Raw genomic sequence first — 19,204 nt, 5'->3', positions numbered from 1 at the left:
CTCAAGCTAGAGAAAAGGGTGGCAAAGAACTGGGACTTGTCTGTGGACAAAACAGGCTATGTCTTATTTTGCTTTTCCCATATTTAAGCTCGATCTTCTGTCTCCTCTACGTCCAGCAAAGGACAGTCAAGTTGTGGTGGGTTTCTATGTTTTCCCTTAAGAAGGCAGCATTTTATAAATGTTGTTTTATTTGATGCCCAACAAATGCCAATTAAGTCACATGACAACAATAACAGCAATAACAAAAAGCAGTTGGTGGGAAGTTTAGGACGAGAAGACAGCAAACTAGCAACAACAGGATGCATTATGAAGCAATTTGCACCTGTAATCTCACTGCGGAAAAGTTGGAGATCATTTTTGCTAGGAACTGAAAAAAATAATCACTTTTCTAAACAACTGTGTAAAGGAAGGAAACTTCATATTGAGAAACACAAGGCATTTTTGTTCTTCCCTTTTTTTAAAAACACAACAACTTGATTGCTTAAATAATCACTCAGTTACACAAGTTAGAAACCTTGTTATCGTCTCTGACTCCCCTTACCCCCTCCTCATTTAATTCCATTGTTTAGTGAGTTTTAAAATCTTATCTCCAAAATGTTTCTCAATAAATACACAGTAGAGTACCTCTCCCACTCTCCAATTCTGTTGTCATTATTCAGTGATGGACTTTAGACTCTTTCTACTGCTTACTTGGCTTTTTAAAATTCTCTTAGTTTGTCTTCTCGCTTCCAATCTTGCCCCTTTCTGATTTGTTCTCAATTTTGCTGCCAGAATGATCTTTCAAAGATTGCATCTTTAGTTTAACAATTATTAATATTCTAAGCGGCAGGATGAATTAGTCCCAGTTCCTGTCCTTGATGAGCTTACGATGTTTAATTATTAACATCATCTCTACCTTCTGATTCTGAGTCTAATTCTCATTTTCTGCTCTGCTTCAGCTGCTATTTCATTCTATGAGAGGCCAGCCACTGAGGAATGTGGGAATGAGAGCCAATGTGTCTCCGCCATGTTTAATTTTAGCTGATGATCTAAAGCATGTAGTTTGACACTTGGTGTAAAATGTAGACAGAGTGCTGTGTAATTGGACATGGCCTTAAGAGTCAAGACTTGCCCTTGCTCCTGGCTCCTCCTGATGACCTGTGTTTTGATATTTGAAACTAAGTAGAGCCTGCTGATGCCCAGTGACCCTGATAAAAGTTAAAACTGATTTAGAAGTTGATGATGCTGCGTGTCACTCCAAGACATTTATTTACACATAGACAATGCAAATATAGCTTGCAGCTGGGGTGTAATGAAAGACCTAGACGCTAATTCTGGTTCTGCTGTTTTCTAGCTGTGTGACCTTGGGCGAACAACTCAACAACTCTGTGTCCCAATGTCCTCATCCGTAAAATGGATGTAATATCACAAATCTTAAAGGATTGTTGTGGGAATTAAAGGAGAAAATGTAGGTGGTGGTGCTTAGCACAGTCCTTGGAACTTATTAAGTCAGTTTCAATGGAGCACATAATTCAGATCAAACAATAATTATTAAGCACCTTCTGTGTTCCAGGCACTGGGCTAGTTTCCAGGGCTATGAAGATGAGTAAAACTTGATTCCTACTCTTACAAAGCTAATGGAGGAGTAGTAATTAACTTGCAGGTTAACTATCAGTAAGTTAACTAACTCTTGTAACTCAGTCTGAATCATGATGTTTCAAGATCCCAACACTTTGTTTATCCCAAAAGACATAAGCAACATGAGATTTTCTCCTGAGCAATGTTTCTGGCACATCAAGTTTCTATGAGAAGTGTGTACAGATGGTCTCTGACTTAATGATTGTTCAACGAACAATTTTTCAACTTTACTATGAGGTGAAAACGATACACATTCAGTAGAAACTGTACTTCGAATTTTGAATTTTGGTCTTTCTCCAGGCTAGCGATATGCAGTATGCTACCCTCTCATGATGCTGGGCAGCAGCAGCAAGCGCAGCTCCCAGTCAGCCATGTGATCATGAGGGTAAACAACCAGTACACTTCCAACCATTCCATACCCATATAACCATTCTGTTTTTCACTTTCAGTACAGTATTCGATAAATTACATGAGATATTCAACACTTTACCATAAAATAGGCTTTGTGTTAGATGATTTTGCCCAACTGTAGGCTAATGTAAGTGTTCTGACCTCGTTTAAGACAGGCAGGGCAAAGCTACGATGTTCGGTAGGTTAAGTGTACTAAATGCATTTTTTACTTATGATATGTTCAATTTACAATGGGTTTATTGGGATGTAACCCCGTCGTACATCACGGAAGTTCTGTAGTGTGTTTTGAGGAGGCAATGTAACATAATGAAAAGACAGATATATGTTTAGATGGATTCAGATACTCACCAATTAATACTATTGGTCCCTGAGCAAGTTGGTTAATTTCTTTGACCTTCAGTTCCCTATTTGTAAAATGTGGAGACTAATATACTCACAGGGTCATGGTGATGATTAAATGTGATAAGGTCTATGACACTCCTGGCACAGTCCCTGGCACAGGGGAGATACTCAATAAATGGTGGAATTAATGAGAAAAAATATATTCAAAAGGAAAGAGAGTGGCTTTGTATTACACTCAGTTTCATGTATGTTTTGTGCCGCTGGTTAGCTCCTGAATAGGAACTGTGTTCTCTTAATCTTTCACTTGCTTGAAGGTGCCCAATGTGCGCCTTCTTCTCAACAAATGTTGTTGAATTGTAATCTATAGTAAAGAGGCTATCACCAAAAAAAGGTAAGGAAGGGAGAAACTGGAAAGTAAGTTTTATTGGCTACCATCCTCTTTACTGCTTAAATGAGATAGGGATGAGTACCTTCATGATTACAGAAGAGGAACTGAAGTCCTACAAAGGCTTATCCAGGCCCCACAAGACAACGTGGTAGGGTCATAATACCTCATCCTCATCTCTTTAATTCTCGGGTCAAGTTCTTTCTATTCTATTTTGCTGCCTCTTATGGAAAAGTATTGAGAAGTCATGTTAATAAGGATAAAGAAAATATTCCTCATGTTTATTGAGATCAGTGGAATTCCTTAAAGAAGACCAGTTGTAGCTTGCAATTAATACTATGAAGAATTCAAGTTGCCAGTAAGTCAGACTGACTTGAGCATAGGAAACATCTTATGTGCTATGCTTTCAATAATTACGAGAATGGCCTTTTCCTAACAAGCATCTCTATTGCTTGACCATTTGTTTCAATTCCCTGACCAGATTTCTCCATCCTATGACTTCCAGTTGCATTTTCTTTCCACCTCTTTGATGACTTTCATTTTTCTCTGACTTCTGTGTGTGTGGCTCATCCTTTCCACTAGATTGGCAACTCCTTGAGGGCAGGGACTGCAACCACGCCTCAATAAACCAGTATCTTTCACTCCATCTGATTGTAATATGTTGAATTGCTGAATTGAACTAGATCAGAAGCTCTTTGCAAGTGAAGGGAGAGCTTTCTTTCAATAAATATTTATGGAGCCCCAACCATATTTCAGCTACTGCTTTTGTTGCTGGGGATACGGTTGCAAGCAAGATAGACAAAATCTCCGTTCTCATGGAGATTACATTTGAAGTGGGAGATAAAACAATAAATACATATTCCTCCCAGCATCTTCTATAACATCTTATATTTAGGGGGACGTGCTAACTAAATATTTATTTATCTAGGAGACTTGAGAGCGAATTCACTGGAAAGAACATTGGATTAGAGGGAGAAGTGTAAAGTACTTATCACATGGTCTTGTCATTGTCTGTTTATCTACTGTTCTTCTGTATTACACTTCTTATGTTTAGGGGAGGGATCTTACTCTCCTATGTAGTATCAGTGTCTAGCCTGGTGCCTGGAACATAGGAAGGGCTCAATAATTCTGTGCTGAATGATAACATTGTTATTAAGCAATTCTGTGAACTTGGGCAAGTTTCCTGAGTGCAGTTTTCTCATCTGCTAAATGGAGTGTTACTATCTCTTCCACAGTTTTGTAAGTACTAAATGCTTCCCCTCCCTCCTCCTTCATAAACCTTAACTCCTTTAAATCTTTACAGTTCCACTTTACCACCAGCTATTCCGCTTTGTTGCTGTCGGCTACTCGCCCTCTGGGCATTATCCCTCATTCAGTGATTTTAGCTCCCAGCTCTCTCTTCTTTTACACTGCTATTCCTGTCATTATTTTAGGTGACCTCAGCATACACTTGGGCAATACTTTGCAACTCTTTTGCTTCTTTGTTCCTGGACCTTTTCATCTCCAAAGACATTCCCTATCTGACCTCAATCATCCATATCTGTGGTCATACATCAGTCTTCGTCCCCATCAATAACCGTCTTGCTTCCAAAATCTCGACTTCAGGTGTTCCATCTTTTGACCCCCATTTCTTATCCTTCCATGTCATCTATTCCCACTCCAGCACTTCCTTGACCGTAACAAGATCTGCAATTCATCATTCTTTCTCCCTTGCTCTCACTTCCTTCCTCACCCAAACTAGGTTTCATGGTCTGCAGTTACAATCACACTCTTGGATGTCATTGTGAACTTACTTGTTCTTCTCTCCCTTCATTGGGCTCATGTGGGTAAATCCAGCTCTCTACACACTCTGAGTTTACTTCTGAACAGCATAACATTGCTGAAGAAAAGCTGAAGTCCTTGCTGACTGGTCTCACTTTAAATTCGTGACCATAAGTCTTAAATGGGCATGCAGCACTGCCCAGGAATCCTACTCCACTTCTATTGCTTTCTTACGCTCTGAAATGACTCTTTCAAACCTTCCCCTCTTTTTTCATGCCAAATTTCTTTGGAAAAATTCTAAGAACTAATATTTATTGAGTGCTTACTATCTACCAGTTACTGTTCTAAATTCTTTACATGTATCAGCTCATCTAATCCTCAAAATAAACTACTATTATTATCTACATTTTAAAGATGTTGAAACTGAAGCACAAAGAATAGAAAACATGCCTAATGCTATATCGCTACTAACTAATGGGTCTGAGGATTCAAACCCAGGTACTGTGGCACCAGAGTCCACATTCTTAACCACTAAGCTTTGAGCTGCTCCTCAACTAAAAGCACATAGAAGCTCACTGATCTCTCTACCACCAAATTGCCAATACATGACACTGAAATATACTCTCTGCTCTCTATCTCTTGTTACTACGGATGAGGTATCACCGCTCCTGGTTTCGCTGGTGAATTTCACCAAACATTCAAAGAAGAATTAATGCCAATCCTTCTCAAACTCTTCCAAAAATTGAAGAGGAGGGAATACTCCCAAACTTATTTTACAAGGCCAGCATTATCCTGATACTAAAGCCAGACAAGGACACTACAGAAAAGAAAAGTATAGGCCAATATCCTTCATGAATATAGATGCAAAAATTCTCAACAAAATGCTGGCAAATCAAATTTAAAAGCACATTGAAGGGATCATACACCACAATCAATGAGATTCATCCCTGGGCTGCAGGGATATTTCAACATGTGCAAATCAATAAATGTGACACATCACATTAATAGAATGAAAGGTAAAAATCATATGATCATCTCATTAGATGCATAAAAAGCATTTGACAAAGTTGAACATGATAAAAACTCTCAACAAATTGGCTATAGAAGAAATGTACCTCAACATAATAAAGGCCATATATGAAAAACCCACAGCTAACATCATACTCAATGGTGAAAGGTTGAAAGCTTTTCCTCTAAGATCGGGAACAAGACAAGGGTACCTACTCTCACCACTTTTATTCACCATAGCACTGGAAATCCTAGCCAGAGGAATCAGGCACGAAAAAGAAATAAAAGGCATCTGAATTGGAAAGGAAGAAGTAAAATTGTCTCTGCTTGCAGATGACATGATTTTACATATAGAAAATCCTAATGACTCTGCCAAAAATCTGTTAGAACTAATGGACAAATTCAGTAAAGTTGCAGGATACAAAATCAATATACAAAAATCAGTAGTGTTTCTATACACTAACAATAAATGATCTGAAAAAGATATAAAGAAGACAATCTCATTTACAACAGTACCAAAACCAATAAAATACTTAGGAATAAATCTAAACAAGGAGGTGAAAGATCTGTACACTGAAAGCTGTAAGACATTGATGAAAGAAACTGAAGAAGATATAAATAAATGGAAAGATATTCTGTTCATGGACTGGAAGAATTAATAGTGTTAAAATGTACACACTATTCAAAGCCATCTATATATTTGATGCAAGCTCTATGAAGATTTCAACAGCAGTTTTACAGAAATAGGAAAAAAAAATCCTAAAATTTGTTTTGAACCATAAAAGACCCTGAATAGCCAAAGCAATCCTGAGAAAGAACAATGCTGGAGACATCACAATTCCTGATTTCAAGCTATATTACAAAGCTATAGTACTCAAAACAGTATTACAGTGGAATAAAAACAGATGTATAGACCAATGGAACAGAACTGAGAGCCCAGAAATAAACCCATGCATATACAGTCAACTAATATTTGACATAGGAGTCAAGAATACTCACTAAAGGAAAGAGTGTCTCTTCAATAAATGATGCTGGGAAAATTGGATGGTCACATGCAAAAGAATGAAACTAGACCCCTATTTTACACCATTCACCAAAATTAACTTGAAATGGATTAAAGACTTACTTGTAAGACCTGAAACCATAAAACTCCTAGAAGAAAGCATAGAAAATGATTCTTTTCCTTTTTTTTTTTTTTTTGAGGAAGATTAGCCCTGAGCTAACTACTGCCAGTCCTCCTCTTTTTGCTGAGGAAGCCTGGCCCTGAGCTAACATCGTGCCCATCTTCCTCTACTTTATATGTGGGACGCCTACCACAGCATGGTGTGCCAAGTGGTGCCATGTCCGCACCCGGGATCCGAACCGCGAACCCCGGGCCGCTGAGAAGCGGAACATGTGAACTTCACCACTGCGCCACTGGGCTGGCCCCACTTTTTTTTTTTTTTTTTTTTGAGGAAGATTAGTCCTGAGCTAACTGCTGCCAATCCTCCTCTTTTTGGTGAGGAAGACTGGCCCTGAGCTAACATCCGTGCCCGTCTTCCTCTGCTTTCTATGTGGGACGCCTACCACAGCATGGTGTGCCAAGCAGTGCCATGTCTCCACCCAGGATCCAAACCGACGAACCCCAGAAGCAGAATGTGCACACTTAAACGCTGCGCCACTGGGCTGGCCTTGAAAAAAAGCTTCCTGACATTGGTCTTACCAATGATTTTTTTTGGTATGATGCCCAAAGCACAAGCAACAAAATAAAAAATAAGTGGGACTAATCAAACTAAAACATGGTCAAAAAGTAAAAACTTCCAGTTGTTGACACAAAACAACCAATAACCATTCTATAGATAAGAGAGATAAGGTGAGTTTTTTTTTTTTCAAAGATTGGCACCTGAGCTAACATCTGTTGCCAATCTTTTTTTCCTTCTTCTTCTTCTCCCCAAAGCCCCCAAAAACATAGTTGTATATTCTAGTTGTAGGTCCTTCTGGCTCTGCTCTGTGGGACGCTGCCTCAGCATGGCCTGATGAGCAGTGCTAGGTCTGTGCCCAGGATCTGAACTGGTGAAACCCTGGGGCGCCAGCGTGGAGTGGGCAAAGTTAACCACTCCACCACAGGGCCAGCACTGAGATAAGCTGAGTTTTACCTGAGCCAATCTTGAACACTATAATCCAGGAAGGCAGTCTCCACAAAAAAGAAAGTGTTCCAGAAAAGCATTGTTTTCAATACAGTTTTATACCTTTTTAGAACGGAGAACATACATTGAACACACCTAGGATACATATTCATCAAAATTTCAAAGAAGTATTCAGTTGCAAATTAGCAGGTCAACACGACCCTGATGTCTGGGGAAAGGTAACTTATCTTCAGTAGTATTAATGAAGGTGTTACTGGTTGGCGTAGGAGGGGAAGTGTGCATTCTTATCTTAAAAGAGTGCATTCTTTTACTTTGAGATAAAGTTTAATGCATTCTTCACTTTAATGGTTAAAGCAGACGTACGATGTATGTTTGATAGGCCATAAATCAGGCTTCTTTAGTTCAAGCTGAATTAGTTTTGAATCAGAATAGTTACCCCATACACCTCAATATGTGAAAATCTCTTATCACAGTTATAAGATAAAAAGTTCTGAGGGTGTAACATACAGCATGGTGACTATAGCTAACGATACTGCACTGTATATTTGAAAGTTGCTAAGAGAGTAAGTCTTAAAAGTTCTCATCACAAGAAAAAAAATTGTAATATGAGGTGATGGATGTTAACTAAGCTTCGTGTGGTAATCATTTTGCAATATATACATATACCAAATCGTTATGTTGTACACCTTAAACTTATAGAATGTTCTATGTCAATTATATCTCAAAACTGGGGGGGAAGATATCGAACAGATCAAGCATGATCAATTTAATATTACTTCAGATCTTCATCCAATTTGATTAGCTAGCAAATAGGTTCTCTGTTTTGCTCCTTCAGCGATATTCTTTTTCCTAGAGCTTCTGTTATCAGTAAAGACAAGGGATTCACAACACCATACTTGAATAAACAAAATATTTTTTAAGTCCCCCCAAAAAAGACAAAGCAAACCTCTCCCTTGACCTCACCACCGCTTCTAGCTAACGCCCCACCCCACTTCCCAATTCTCTTTTTAGCTCTTTACCTTGATATTTTCACGGCTGGTTCTTTCTTATCCTTCACAACTCAATTTAAATGTCGTTTCCTTAGGGGTCCTGCCCTGACCACCCAATATAAAGTAGCCTCATTGGCTTCCGATTACATCAGTTTACTTAAATTCTCTGCAAGGCATCTTTCAGTAATAGATATTTTTCTTGTTTACTTGTTTAGTGTTTGCTTTCCATCACCGAATTTAAGCCCTTAGAAAGCAAGGAACCTGTCTGGCTCCTTCGCTGTTCCATTCCCAGGACCTTGAACAGCGCCTAGATATGGTAGGACAATATTTACATTGCCTTTAAAGGCTCTTCTCTGACCTTGTCTCCTAGTACTTTCTTCCTGGCTCACTGAACCACCCACACTGAACTCCTTGCTGTTCCTTCAATATGCCAGACTTACGGTCTTTGCATTTGCTATTCCTTCCCCTTGAAAAGCTCTTCTTCTGGGCTCCCTCCTTCACTTTCTTTAGATCCTTGCTCAAAAATTACCTTCTCATTCAGGCTTTCCCTATTCGGGAATTTAAAATTGCAGCCCATACTCTCTGCTTCTTTCCTTGCTTAATTTTTCTCCATAGCACTTACCAATTTTTAATATACTATATAGTTTACTATTTATGTTATTGCCTGTTCCTCTTTACCTCTCATGAAGTCTCTGCTGAATCCCCAATAGCACAAAACAGCAAATATTTACTAAATGAATGCATAAATGAATATCAGATGTGAAATCTTTTGGAAGTGTAGGGCATCATCATGGGTAGTAAAATTATCCATGCTAATAAATAATCTTAATAACAGTATTCATGCTTGCATTCCTCACATCCCTGGCAGGGAGTCCTACACACAATACGGGACCAAAGAAAGAGTGTTTGAGATTGATAACTGGGGGCGTGGGTCGGCAAGTCCAGTCGGAGGAGGAGCCTCTGCCCCCGCCCCTGCCCCGCCCCGCCCCGCCCCGGCGCAGGCCCCGCCCCCGCATGCCGAAGGCATTATAGGCGAGTGACGTCAGGCCGTTTGTTGTCATTGGCGGCTCCCAAGATGGCGTCCATCATGGAAGGGCCGCTGAGCAAATGGACTAACGTGATGAAGGGCTGGCAGTACCGTTGGTTCGTGCTGGACTATAATGCAGGGCTGCTCTCCTACTACACGGTGAGTCCTCGGGGGACAGAGCTCCGGAGCGCCTCGGGGGTCGCAGTGCCCGGGTGGATGGGGGGGCGGGCTTTTGGTAGCCAGGTTGAGGTTGCTAGGTTGGGGGTGCCGCCGTACGAGAGAGTTCCCTCGTTGGGGAGGGTTTTACGTCCGGGATAGCCAATGAGGGTGAAGGAGATGCGGGCGCAGCCAGTGAGCAGGCACTGGCTGGCTGATTTATGGGTTGGGGGCGAGCCGTGTTTCTTTTCTGGGGTCTGATATTAAGCCGTCGTGGGGTCGGGCACGGGGGTAGGTGGTGAGGGCGGTCGTAGTCATGGGTTAAAAGGTCCAGTCGCGCGGTCCGTGCGGTCTCCCAACGTTGTCATGGAGTTGCCACCGTCCACCCGAGGCCGGGTAGACGGCCGCGCCCCTTAGCTTCCCTCCAGGGATCGAAGAGCGCTGCTTTCTTGGAGGAGTGGCCAAACGAGCTTGGCCAGGTCCAAAGATAACTGGCCCTCGCGCAACACGGAGGCGTCCGAAATCCCTCCTGTCTGCCCAAGTTGAGTGTCTCATTCTAGGGACCCGCTCCTCTAGTTAGCGGGAAGCGACGCCTTAACTTTTGAGAGCCGAGGATTTCCTACACAGGAGTCCCTTGTTAGCGGAGAGAGAGAGTGCGTAGTGCGGTGTCTCCTGAAAGTTATATTTGGGAGAGGGCCGAGTTCAGGACTTCACTGTCGTTAAACACGAATCAGTGGCCGTGGGCAAGTCCATGAATTGCTGTGAATCTTGTGTTCTGACTCTCCCTTCCACCTCCATCGCGTTAGAAATGGAAAGTGGGTGGTATTAGAGAGAAAAATTACGTCCAAAGGTACTTTCTCTGAGTAAGTGTATGGTTAATAATAGCCAGTGACAGGGAGGAAACCATTTAAAAGGACAAAATAGAATGTCCTGAGGGTTTTAGAAAATAATAGAAAACAGAAGGAAAAAAATTGTGATTATGGAAGAAGGGTTAATGTTGATAAGAGAAATGAGGACCCTAGTGTGTGTTTGTTCATTAAAAAATATTTATTGAGCTCCCACTCTATTGTTAATTATTGCTTTAGGCTAGGTGTGTGTGAGTGTCTGTGCACCTGCGTGTGCATGTGAGCAAGAATTAACAGAGATCAGTCATTCATCATTCCTCTTTGGAGCTTATATTCTAGTCTAGTGGTTCCTTTAATTCATTTTACTCACAATAACTCTGCAAGGTAGGTGTTCATTATCTCCATTTTATATCCCCATTTTACAGTTTCGGAATCTGACGCTCTAGGCTTTTAAATAATTTGTGCAAGATCACAGAGCTAGCAGTAAGTGGTGTAATCACATTTCCAAATTCTTGACTTTGTGACTCTTTCCACTACACTTCACTTTCACTATAGGAAGAAGAAAATTACAAGCTGTGAGTTACTAAAGGCAAGCCTGCAAGAGTGAAAAGTGTAACTTTCAACATCTTTCAACTGTCAACTTTCTTTCTATACATAATTTTTTTTTTTTTTTTTTTTTTTGGTGAGGAAGATTGGCCCTGAGCTAACTAAGATCTGTGCCAATCTTTTCCTCTTTTTTATGTGAGATGCCTCCATAGCATGGTTTGATGAGTGGTGTTCAGGTCCATGGCCGGGATCTGGGCCCGTGAACCCCGGGCTGCTGAGGCAGACTACTATGCCACCTGACCTGCCCTCTGCATCATTTTTAAAGGGGAGAAAAAGACCAATCCTGAATGAGATTTAAACACACTGCTCAAGATTATCTTTAGGTAGCCATGAAAGAGAGGCAACTGAATATTAAATCCTGAAAACTCTGAAATTAAGAAATCTGATGGCTCAGATAAATGAAGAGTAATATTGGGTTTCAGTAGATGTGATAATCAGAAAATCCTGTGGACTTTTCTCAACCTGTTCAAGGCAGAGTAATTTCCGTGGGTGGCACTGTGGAATTAAGTTACTCTACAAATCTGAAATTTGTGTGGCCAACCTGGAAGGGCCCCAAGCTGGAGTTCTTGGGAGCTCCTAACCCAGGTAGAATCTTCCTTTTTCCTGTTTTTCTTCCTTTAGTGTATCCTTTTTCTGCCTCCTTGCTCTTTTAGTTTCTGAATACCTTGAGAAATCTCTCCTTGTCTTACTGGCTAAATACAGGTTTTTCATATACTTCCGTTTTTTCTCCCCTAGTTATTATCCTCCCTTCTGAGACTAGACTCCATAAAACATCATCCTTGCCAGCAGAAGGAGGTATCCTACTTCTCACTAATGGCTATTTAGAAGTTTTCTTTTTCTTTTCTAGTTCTTCCATGTTAAAGTATTGCGTGCAGAGAAACAGCAGAGAAATATTGTAAAATAAAATGGTCTTGTGAAAATAAAATGATACCCAATCCCAAATTAGAGGAGGTGCGGTAAAGCTGGGAAAAGGCTACGTATTCACTTAAGAAAGGAGGAGACCACATGAATGTTGGCAGCGAATTCTGTGCACTTGGACATTGTTTCAGTACATTAGGATTCAGAAGGATTTGAGGATACATCTTAATGATTTGCGTATGGCTGATAACTTGGAGCTACGTCTTCTGGGAAGAATATCTGAATTAGCTGCACAGCCTTTTAAGCAGAGCAGTAAATAGCAAGTCACTCCATTCTTCGTTTCCAGAATCACATGAGCTCTGGTCTGGCTCTGTGGTTGGAGATGTATTCTAGGGTGGCCTTGAAACCCTGAACTAAACTGTATTGGCCTTGCTTTAGAGTCACCTTGTACTAAGAATTGATACTGGGATAATCTCAGGGTTAGGTTAGGATCACTGGGATTGCTGTGAACTGAATTATTTCATCCACACCTCACCTCAGCCTGGATCTTCTCCTCTGGGCCTGGGCCTGGACCCAAACCTGTCTTGTGGGACTGGATGGTCTTTTTCCTTTACATTTCTTTTGTTTTCATAACCTGTGAATTTTCAGTTTTTGAAAAAGAGCTTAATATGTTACTACGCTGCCCAATATAGGAGCAGAGAAACTGATTACCTCCTTTTGTAAAGTAGATTTAGGCAGTCCTTTCAGCTCTAGCACAGTCTCTGAATTATCAGAAACAATGTAATGTAGTTCATTCAGCAAGGATTTATTTGGGGCCAGCTTTGTCATAGGCATTGCACTATACATGCTGGAGATGCAGGCACGAAGGAGAGTCGTTTCTATCTAGGCACTCACAGTCTAGCAGAGCGGTTACCTAAACATAATTTCAGAACAGTATGATAAATTCTACAGTAGAAATAAGAGTAGACTGCTATGAGAATATTGCCTGGAAAAGTCCAAAGAGACATTTTAGCTGAGACTTAAAGGATAAAGGTAAAAGAGAAGAAGGGCATTTCAGAGAATGGTGAATATGCACAAATTGGGAAGCTTGAGAACATAAGTGTGTTAAAAAGATATTGAAAATTTCTGAGCAGCTCTAGTGTAAAGGTGTGTATGGGAGATGGCAGGAGATTGAGTCCAGAAGCTATTTGGAGCCATAGGTCAGGCCTGGAGATGAAGATCTGTTAGATTATAACAAAGAATTTGTTAGTTGAATTTTTGTTAGATGAGGTGCCCAGAGAGGGCATATAAGTTTGGGAACACTGTGTAAGTAGCTAACCATTTATGTGAATCATGATCACAAAGGAAGATGAGAAAGGAAGGAAAATTGAGGGAGGCATAGATATGTGAGAAGTTGGAAAGTTAGAAAGTTGGTGGAGGTCATGCCTTTTGTAAATTTATCTAGTGTTTATTGAGTACCTACTGTGTGCCATGCATTATGCTAGGAAGAGGGGTTAAAATGGTAAATAAGGTGGAAATAGTCCTTGGCTTTCATGATACTGAGTCTACTGGGGGGTGCAGCAAGTAAGAGCTGTGATAGAGAAAGCATAGGATGTTTAGGGGGTACATAGCTGGGTTACTGGACTCAGTCTTGGAGGGGCAGGAAAAGTTTCCTAGAAGAAGCAGGTTTGCTGTGACCCAAATGATGAATAGAGGTTGGCCATGTGAACAGAGGGAGGAAACTGCCTGAGATAGAGGCAGTAAGTGTTTTTGGAGGGAGGCAAGAATAAGGGGCTTGTCAGTCCTGGAGTTTGGGCTGTGAGGAGGACAGTCGTGAGATGAGCTGGAGAGGTAAGCAGGGGCCAGCTCATGAAAGGCTTTCTTGGTAAACCATGCTAAGGAGTTTGAACTTTACCCCCAGGGCAGTGGAAAGTTAAGTGTTGTAAGCACTTTTTATTATAGAAAAAATGTTTATTATAGAAAATTTCAATAATACATAAAAGGAGATAGTAAAATGAATTCCTGTCTTCCAGCTTGTACAGTTATCAACATATGGCTAATCTTGTTTTATTAATACTCCCATCAACTTCTTCCTTCTCCGCTGGATTGTTTTAAAGCAGATCCCAGACACCATATCATTTCACTTGTGAATATTTCAGTATGTATTACTAAAAGTTAAGATCTCTCTCTTTTAAAAAATGTTATCAAAATTATTACAACTAAATAATAATAATTTATCAGTATTGTCAAATATCCAGTCAGTGTTCAATTTCCTTGATGTCTCAAACATCTCTCCCTCACCAGTTGGTTTTTTTTTTTTAAAGATTGTATTTTTTTGCTTTTTCTCCCCAAAGCCCCCCAGTACATAGTTGTATATTCTTCGTTGTGGGTCATTCTAGTTGTGGCATGTGGGATGCTGCCTCAGCGTGGCCTGATGAGCAGTGCCATGTCCGCGCCCAGGATTCGAACCAACGAAACACTGGGCTGCCTGCAGCGGAGCACGCGAACTTAACCACTTGGCCACGGGGCCAGCCCCCAGCAGTTGGTTTTTTTGAGTCAGGATTCCAAACAAGATCTATGTATAAAATTGGGTCTCTTTTAATCTATGGGTCCTCCTTCCCTGCTTTATTCTTTGCTATTTTTTGTTGAAGAAACCAGATCATTTATTCTGTAGAATTTTCCACATTCTGGATTGTGCTGGTAACATTCTTATGGTATGTTTAAACATGTTTTTTTGTCTTCTGTGTTTCTTATAAACTGATAATTAGAGCTAGAAGTGTAATCAAATTTAGGTTTTTTTTTTTTTTCTTCTGGGCAAGAATACTTCATAGGTGGAACATATTAAGTGACACATGATGTCTGGTTGTCTCTCTATGATTTTAAAATTGATCAGTAGGTTCAGGTGAAATTTGTATTCTTTAAAGAATACTATTGTTACAGAGAAATAATCAGGTCTTATTGACTGGGCTTAGTGATTTATTGAATGTTAGTGAAAGGGGAGGAGGAGTCTGATGAAATCCAGGTTTTTGGTTTTACCTGGATGAATGATGATAGGGAAGATAGGAAGAACAAATTGGAGGAGAAAGGTGGTTGCTTTGGGACATGTTGAAATTGGCATAAAGATGTCATGTAGCCTGGAACTTAGAGAAAAATCTGGGTTACGAATAAGTGTTAGTTTTACACATATGGAGAGTTGAGTAAGTGAGAATAATAGAGAGCTTTGGATAGGACACTGAGAAACATCATTGGATTAGTTATCTATTGCTTTGTAACACATTATCCCCAAATTTAGCAACTTAAAACAACAAACTTTTATTATCTCATAGTTTCTGTGGCTCAGAACTTTGGGAGTGACTTAACTGGGTTGCTCTGGCTCAGGGTCTCATAAAGTTGCAGTGAAGACGTTGGCTAGGGTTACAGTCATCGGAAAGCCTTGTCTGGAGCTGGAGGGTCTGCTTCCAAGGTGACTCACTCTCCCAGCTGTTGGCAGAAAGCCTCAGTTCCTTGCTGCTGTTCTGTTGGGCTACACGAATGTCATCATGACAGGGCATCTGGCTTTGCCCAGAGGGAGTGATCCAAGTGAGAGTCAGGAGGAAGGCATGGTGCCTTTTATGACCTAGGCTGAGAACATCACTTCTGCCTTCTTCTGTTCATTAAAAATGAATCATTAATTTAGCTCATACTAGGGATGGGAATTTTAGGTATGGGGAGGGGAATTAGGCTCTCCCTTTTGAAAGGAGTGTCAAAGAATTTGTGGATAGATTTTTTTTTTTAAAGATTTTATTTTTTCCTTTTTCTCCCCAAAGCCCCCCGGTACATAGTTGTATATTCTTCATTCTGGATCCTTCTAGTTGTGGCATGTGGGATGCCGCCCCAGCGTGGTCCAATGAGCATGCCATTTACGCGCCCAGGATTCGAACCAACAAAACACTGGGCCGCCTGCAGTGGAGCGCGTGAACTTAACCATTCGGCCATGGGGCCAGCCCCTTGTGGATAGATTTTAAACCGCCACAATCATATTTAAGGGATTGGCAGAGAAAAAAGCCTGCATAGGAGAGTGAAAAGAAACAGCCAGAGATAATATAAGAGAAAAACCCAAAGAATGTGGCTGTCAAGGTGCAAATAGTTACTTGGCTTGAATACTCTTGAGAGGATTGAATAGATCTTAAAGAAATCTTAAAAAATATCCACTGGGGGCCTGGCCCTGTGGCTGAGTGGTTAAAGTTCTGCGTGCTGTGCTTCAGTGGCCCAAGTTTGCAGGTTCAGATCCCAGGCACAGACCTACTCCACTCACCAGTGCTGTGGTGGTGTCTCACATACAAAAAAATAGAGGAAGATTGGCACAGATGTTAGCTCAGGGCTAATCTTCCTTGAGCAAAAAAAGAAGAGGATTGGCAATGGATGTTAGCTCAGGGCAAATCTTCCTCAGGAAAAAAAAAATCCATTGAATTGATCAATTTGTACATTACTAATGCCTTTAGTGAGAGTACTTTCTATGGAGTAGTGGGTGTGGAAGGCTGATTGGAGTGGTTTGAAGAGTAAATAGGAGGTAAGAAGTAGAGAAAGTGAGTGTAGATTACTCAAGGTGTTTGACTGTGAAAGAGGCAGAGAGGGATATGGAATTGAGGGGAAGGGCTTCTAAGATAGGAGTATGCTTAAACGTTGTAGGAGTGGGAAGCAAGGCCCATGTTAAAAAGTAGGGTAGAGTCAGGCCTTGAGTGTAGTAAAGATTTACATCAATGACCTTGGGAACTGGAAAAAGGAATAACTAGGGACATGTTAAAGGTTAATCAGGTTGTATGAGGAACTAGTTGAGGTTATAAAATATGGTTAGTCACTACACATAAATGTTTAACTCACTTACTTTGTATTGTTTTTGTAACATTTTGGAGAGAAAGTTAGAAACAGTGAATTAGTAAGTTACTAGGGCCGCTTAAGGTATTCTTTTTTTTTTTTGAGGTGGGGGAGAGGATTAGCCCTGAGCTAACATCTGCCAGTCCTCCTCCTTTTTCTGAGGAAGACTGGCCCTAAGCTAACATCCGTACCCATCTTCCTCTACTTTTTTTATATGTGGGACGCCTACCACAGCATGGCGTGCCAAGGTGTGCCATGTCCCCACCCAGCATCCGAACTGGCAAAACCTGGGCCGCCAAAGCGGAACGTGCGTTCTTAACCGCTGCGCCACTGGGCCGGCCCCAAGGTGTTCTTTGCAAAGGGAATCATTAGAGAAATCACATGTTCCTTGCTATTAAATGCTGACTGGAAGAGACTCATAATGATTACATTTCACAACCACTGGTAGTCAAAACACGTTGTTATTTGGCAATCCTTAGCAGTGTCTAGAAGATGATAAAAATCTGCCATCCAATTCTTAGATTTTAGGTTTTTTAAGAGCTTAAGTGTGTGTATTTCTCTTGCAAAGATGTAAAAAAGCTAGTCTCAGATTCTCCTCGAAAGATGTCAGCACCACTCCCATCCAACAATTAAAAGTGAATTTAGGGGCCGGCCCCGTGGCCGAATGGTTAAGTTTGCCAGTTCCACTTCTGCGGCCCAGGGTTTCGCTGCTTTGGATCCTGAACACGGACATGGCACCACTCATCAAGCCATGCTGGGGCGGCATCCTGCATGCCACAACTAGAAGGACCCACAACTAAAAATATACACCTATGTACCAGGGGACTTTGGGGAGAAAAAGGAAAAATAAAATCTTTAAAAAAAAAAGTGAATTTATAGTTTTCTAGATAAACTTTTCTTGAATATATCAAAAGTGATTTTTATTAAGTTTACATGATACATATTAACAGTCCAAATCTAATAAAGTAGCTTTAGAATTGTAAAAGGAACAAAAGAAAAGTTGTATCTAATCTAAAGCACTGAAAAGAAAACAAACCTCTTACAACGGTAAGTAGTATCAGTGGGAAGAAGTATGTGGACGTTTTATGTCTTTTGCTTTCCTTGAATTCTCTAAGTCAGCTTTGATTTTTCCCTGTTCTAAAACCCTTGAGCCTTGTTCATGTGATTCTTTTGGGCATTTAATCATTTTACATCTGTTATAATTAACTAGTCCTATCTCTAGTACATTCTTTATCTGTACAGCAAGCTTGTAAACTCCTTGATAGCAGTACTGAGCATTGTAATCTTCAAGCTCTACAATGTGGCACATTGTTCTCATAGTGAATGGAATGTCCAAGGCTCTTCAAACTAGGCTTAGAGATGAGATGCAGAAGGCTTTTTGGAATTGTTGCTTACACAGCCTTGTGTTTTGCAGAATATATTAATAACAAATATGTATATTTCCATGGTTTATGTAAAACCTCATTGAGTTTATATTAACACTTGTGGCTTTCATTTAATCATCCAGAGCCTGTAGAACTGTGTGGGCTCTTTTGCTTAGTGTGTTATATCAGACAAGCAGTCAGTCCCTGCTTCTGTTGCAAGCAGTTTTGTTGATGGTAATAATTTGTGGAAGGACAAAGCGTAGAGTTCTTAAATATGCCACTCCTAAATGTGGCAGTTGTCATAGGATTAGATTTTCAAATAGTTCCAGTCAAAGCTAGAACAATGCACAAATGATTTAGATTAAGTTTTAGTTCTTTTTACTGCCTATAGAGAAAAACAAATGGTCAACCCAATCAATTGTTTTCCTTTTCATTTATTTTATTGTAAAGGATTATCTTCTTAGACTAGTTTGAACTTCCTTAAAAAAAGAGAATTTATTTTTTTTGCAAAAGTTAAGTTTACATGGTACATGGAATCGTATAAAAGGAATCATATTCAAGGGAAGTGTTTTGAGGTATTCATAATTATTTTTCCCATTCACATAACAGTGTTAAGATTGTTATGAAAATTGATTTTCTGTTTCCTGGAGTTTTGTTCACATTAAGCCTTTATGCTGAGATTGTCCACTTCTTTCAGTTCTTGTGTTTTATTTTGCCATTACTGTTATGGCACAGATGGGTAAATAAAATATTGGGTGAGTGTTTGCTTTGTCACTCTGGCAGCTGCCCCTGCAGTCTCTGCGCTCCTCTTTCCTCCATCACTCGTGGATGCTGTGCTTCCCAGAGACAATAGAGTCCATTTGGTGGGAACTCCTT

The 19,204-nt window shown here is 40.4% G+C and overlaps 1 protein-coding gene across 6 annotated transcripts in view; it reads left to right on the top strand.

Moving 5' to 3' along the window:
• The first annotated feature begins 9,672 nt into the window (after window positions 1-9,672).
• The window catches only part of OSBPL9 (oxysterol binding protein like 9), a 161,162-nt gene continuing 151,630 nt past the window's right edge, over window positions 9,673-19,204 (top strand). For 2 of the 6 annotated variants that reach the window (XM_014833089.3, XM_014833088.3), the window contains exon 1: window positions 9,673-9,825. In XM_014833089.3, coding sequence (XP_014688575.2) covers window positions 9,715-9,825 — 111 coding nt within the window. In that variant the 5' untranslated portion in view covers window positions 9,673-9,714. The remainder of the gene's footprint in view (window positions 9,826-19,204) is intronic. The other 4 variants (XM_014833086.3, XM_014833085.3, XM_070509937.1 and 1 more) reach the window with 3 other exon arrangements.

This window comes from Equus asinus, chromosome 5 (genome assembly GCF_041296235.1).
Source record: "Equus asinus isolate D_3611 breed Donkey chromosome 5, EquAss-T2T_v2, whole genome shotgun sequence".
In the NCBI taxonomy this organism is placed as follows: Eukaryota; Metazoa; Chordata; class Mammalia; order Perissodactyla; family Equidae; genus Equus; species Equus asinus.
The sequence above is the reverse complement of the archived record's forward strand: the minus strand, read 5'-3'. Positions and strand labels throughout refer to the sequence as shown.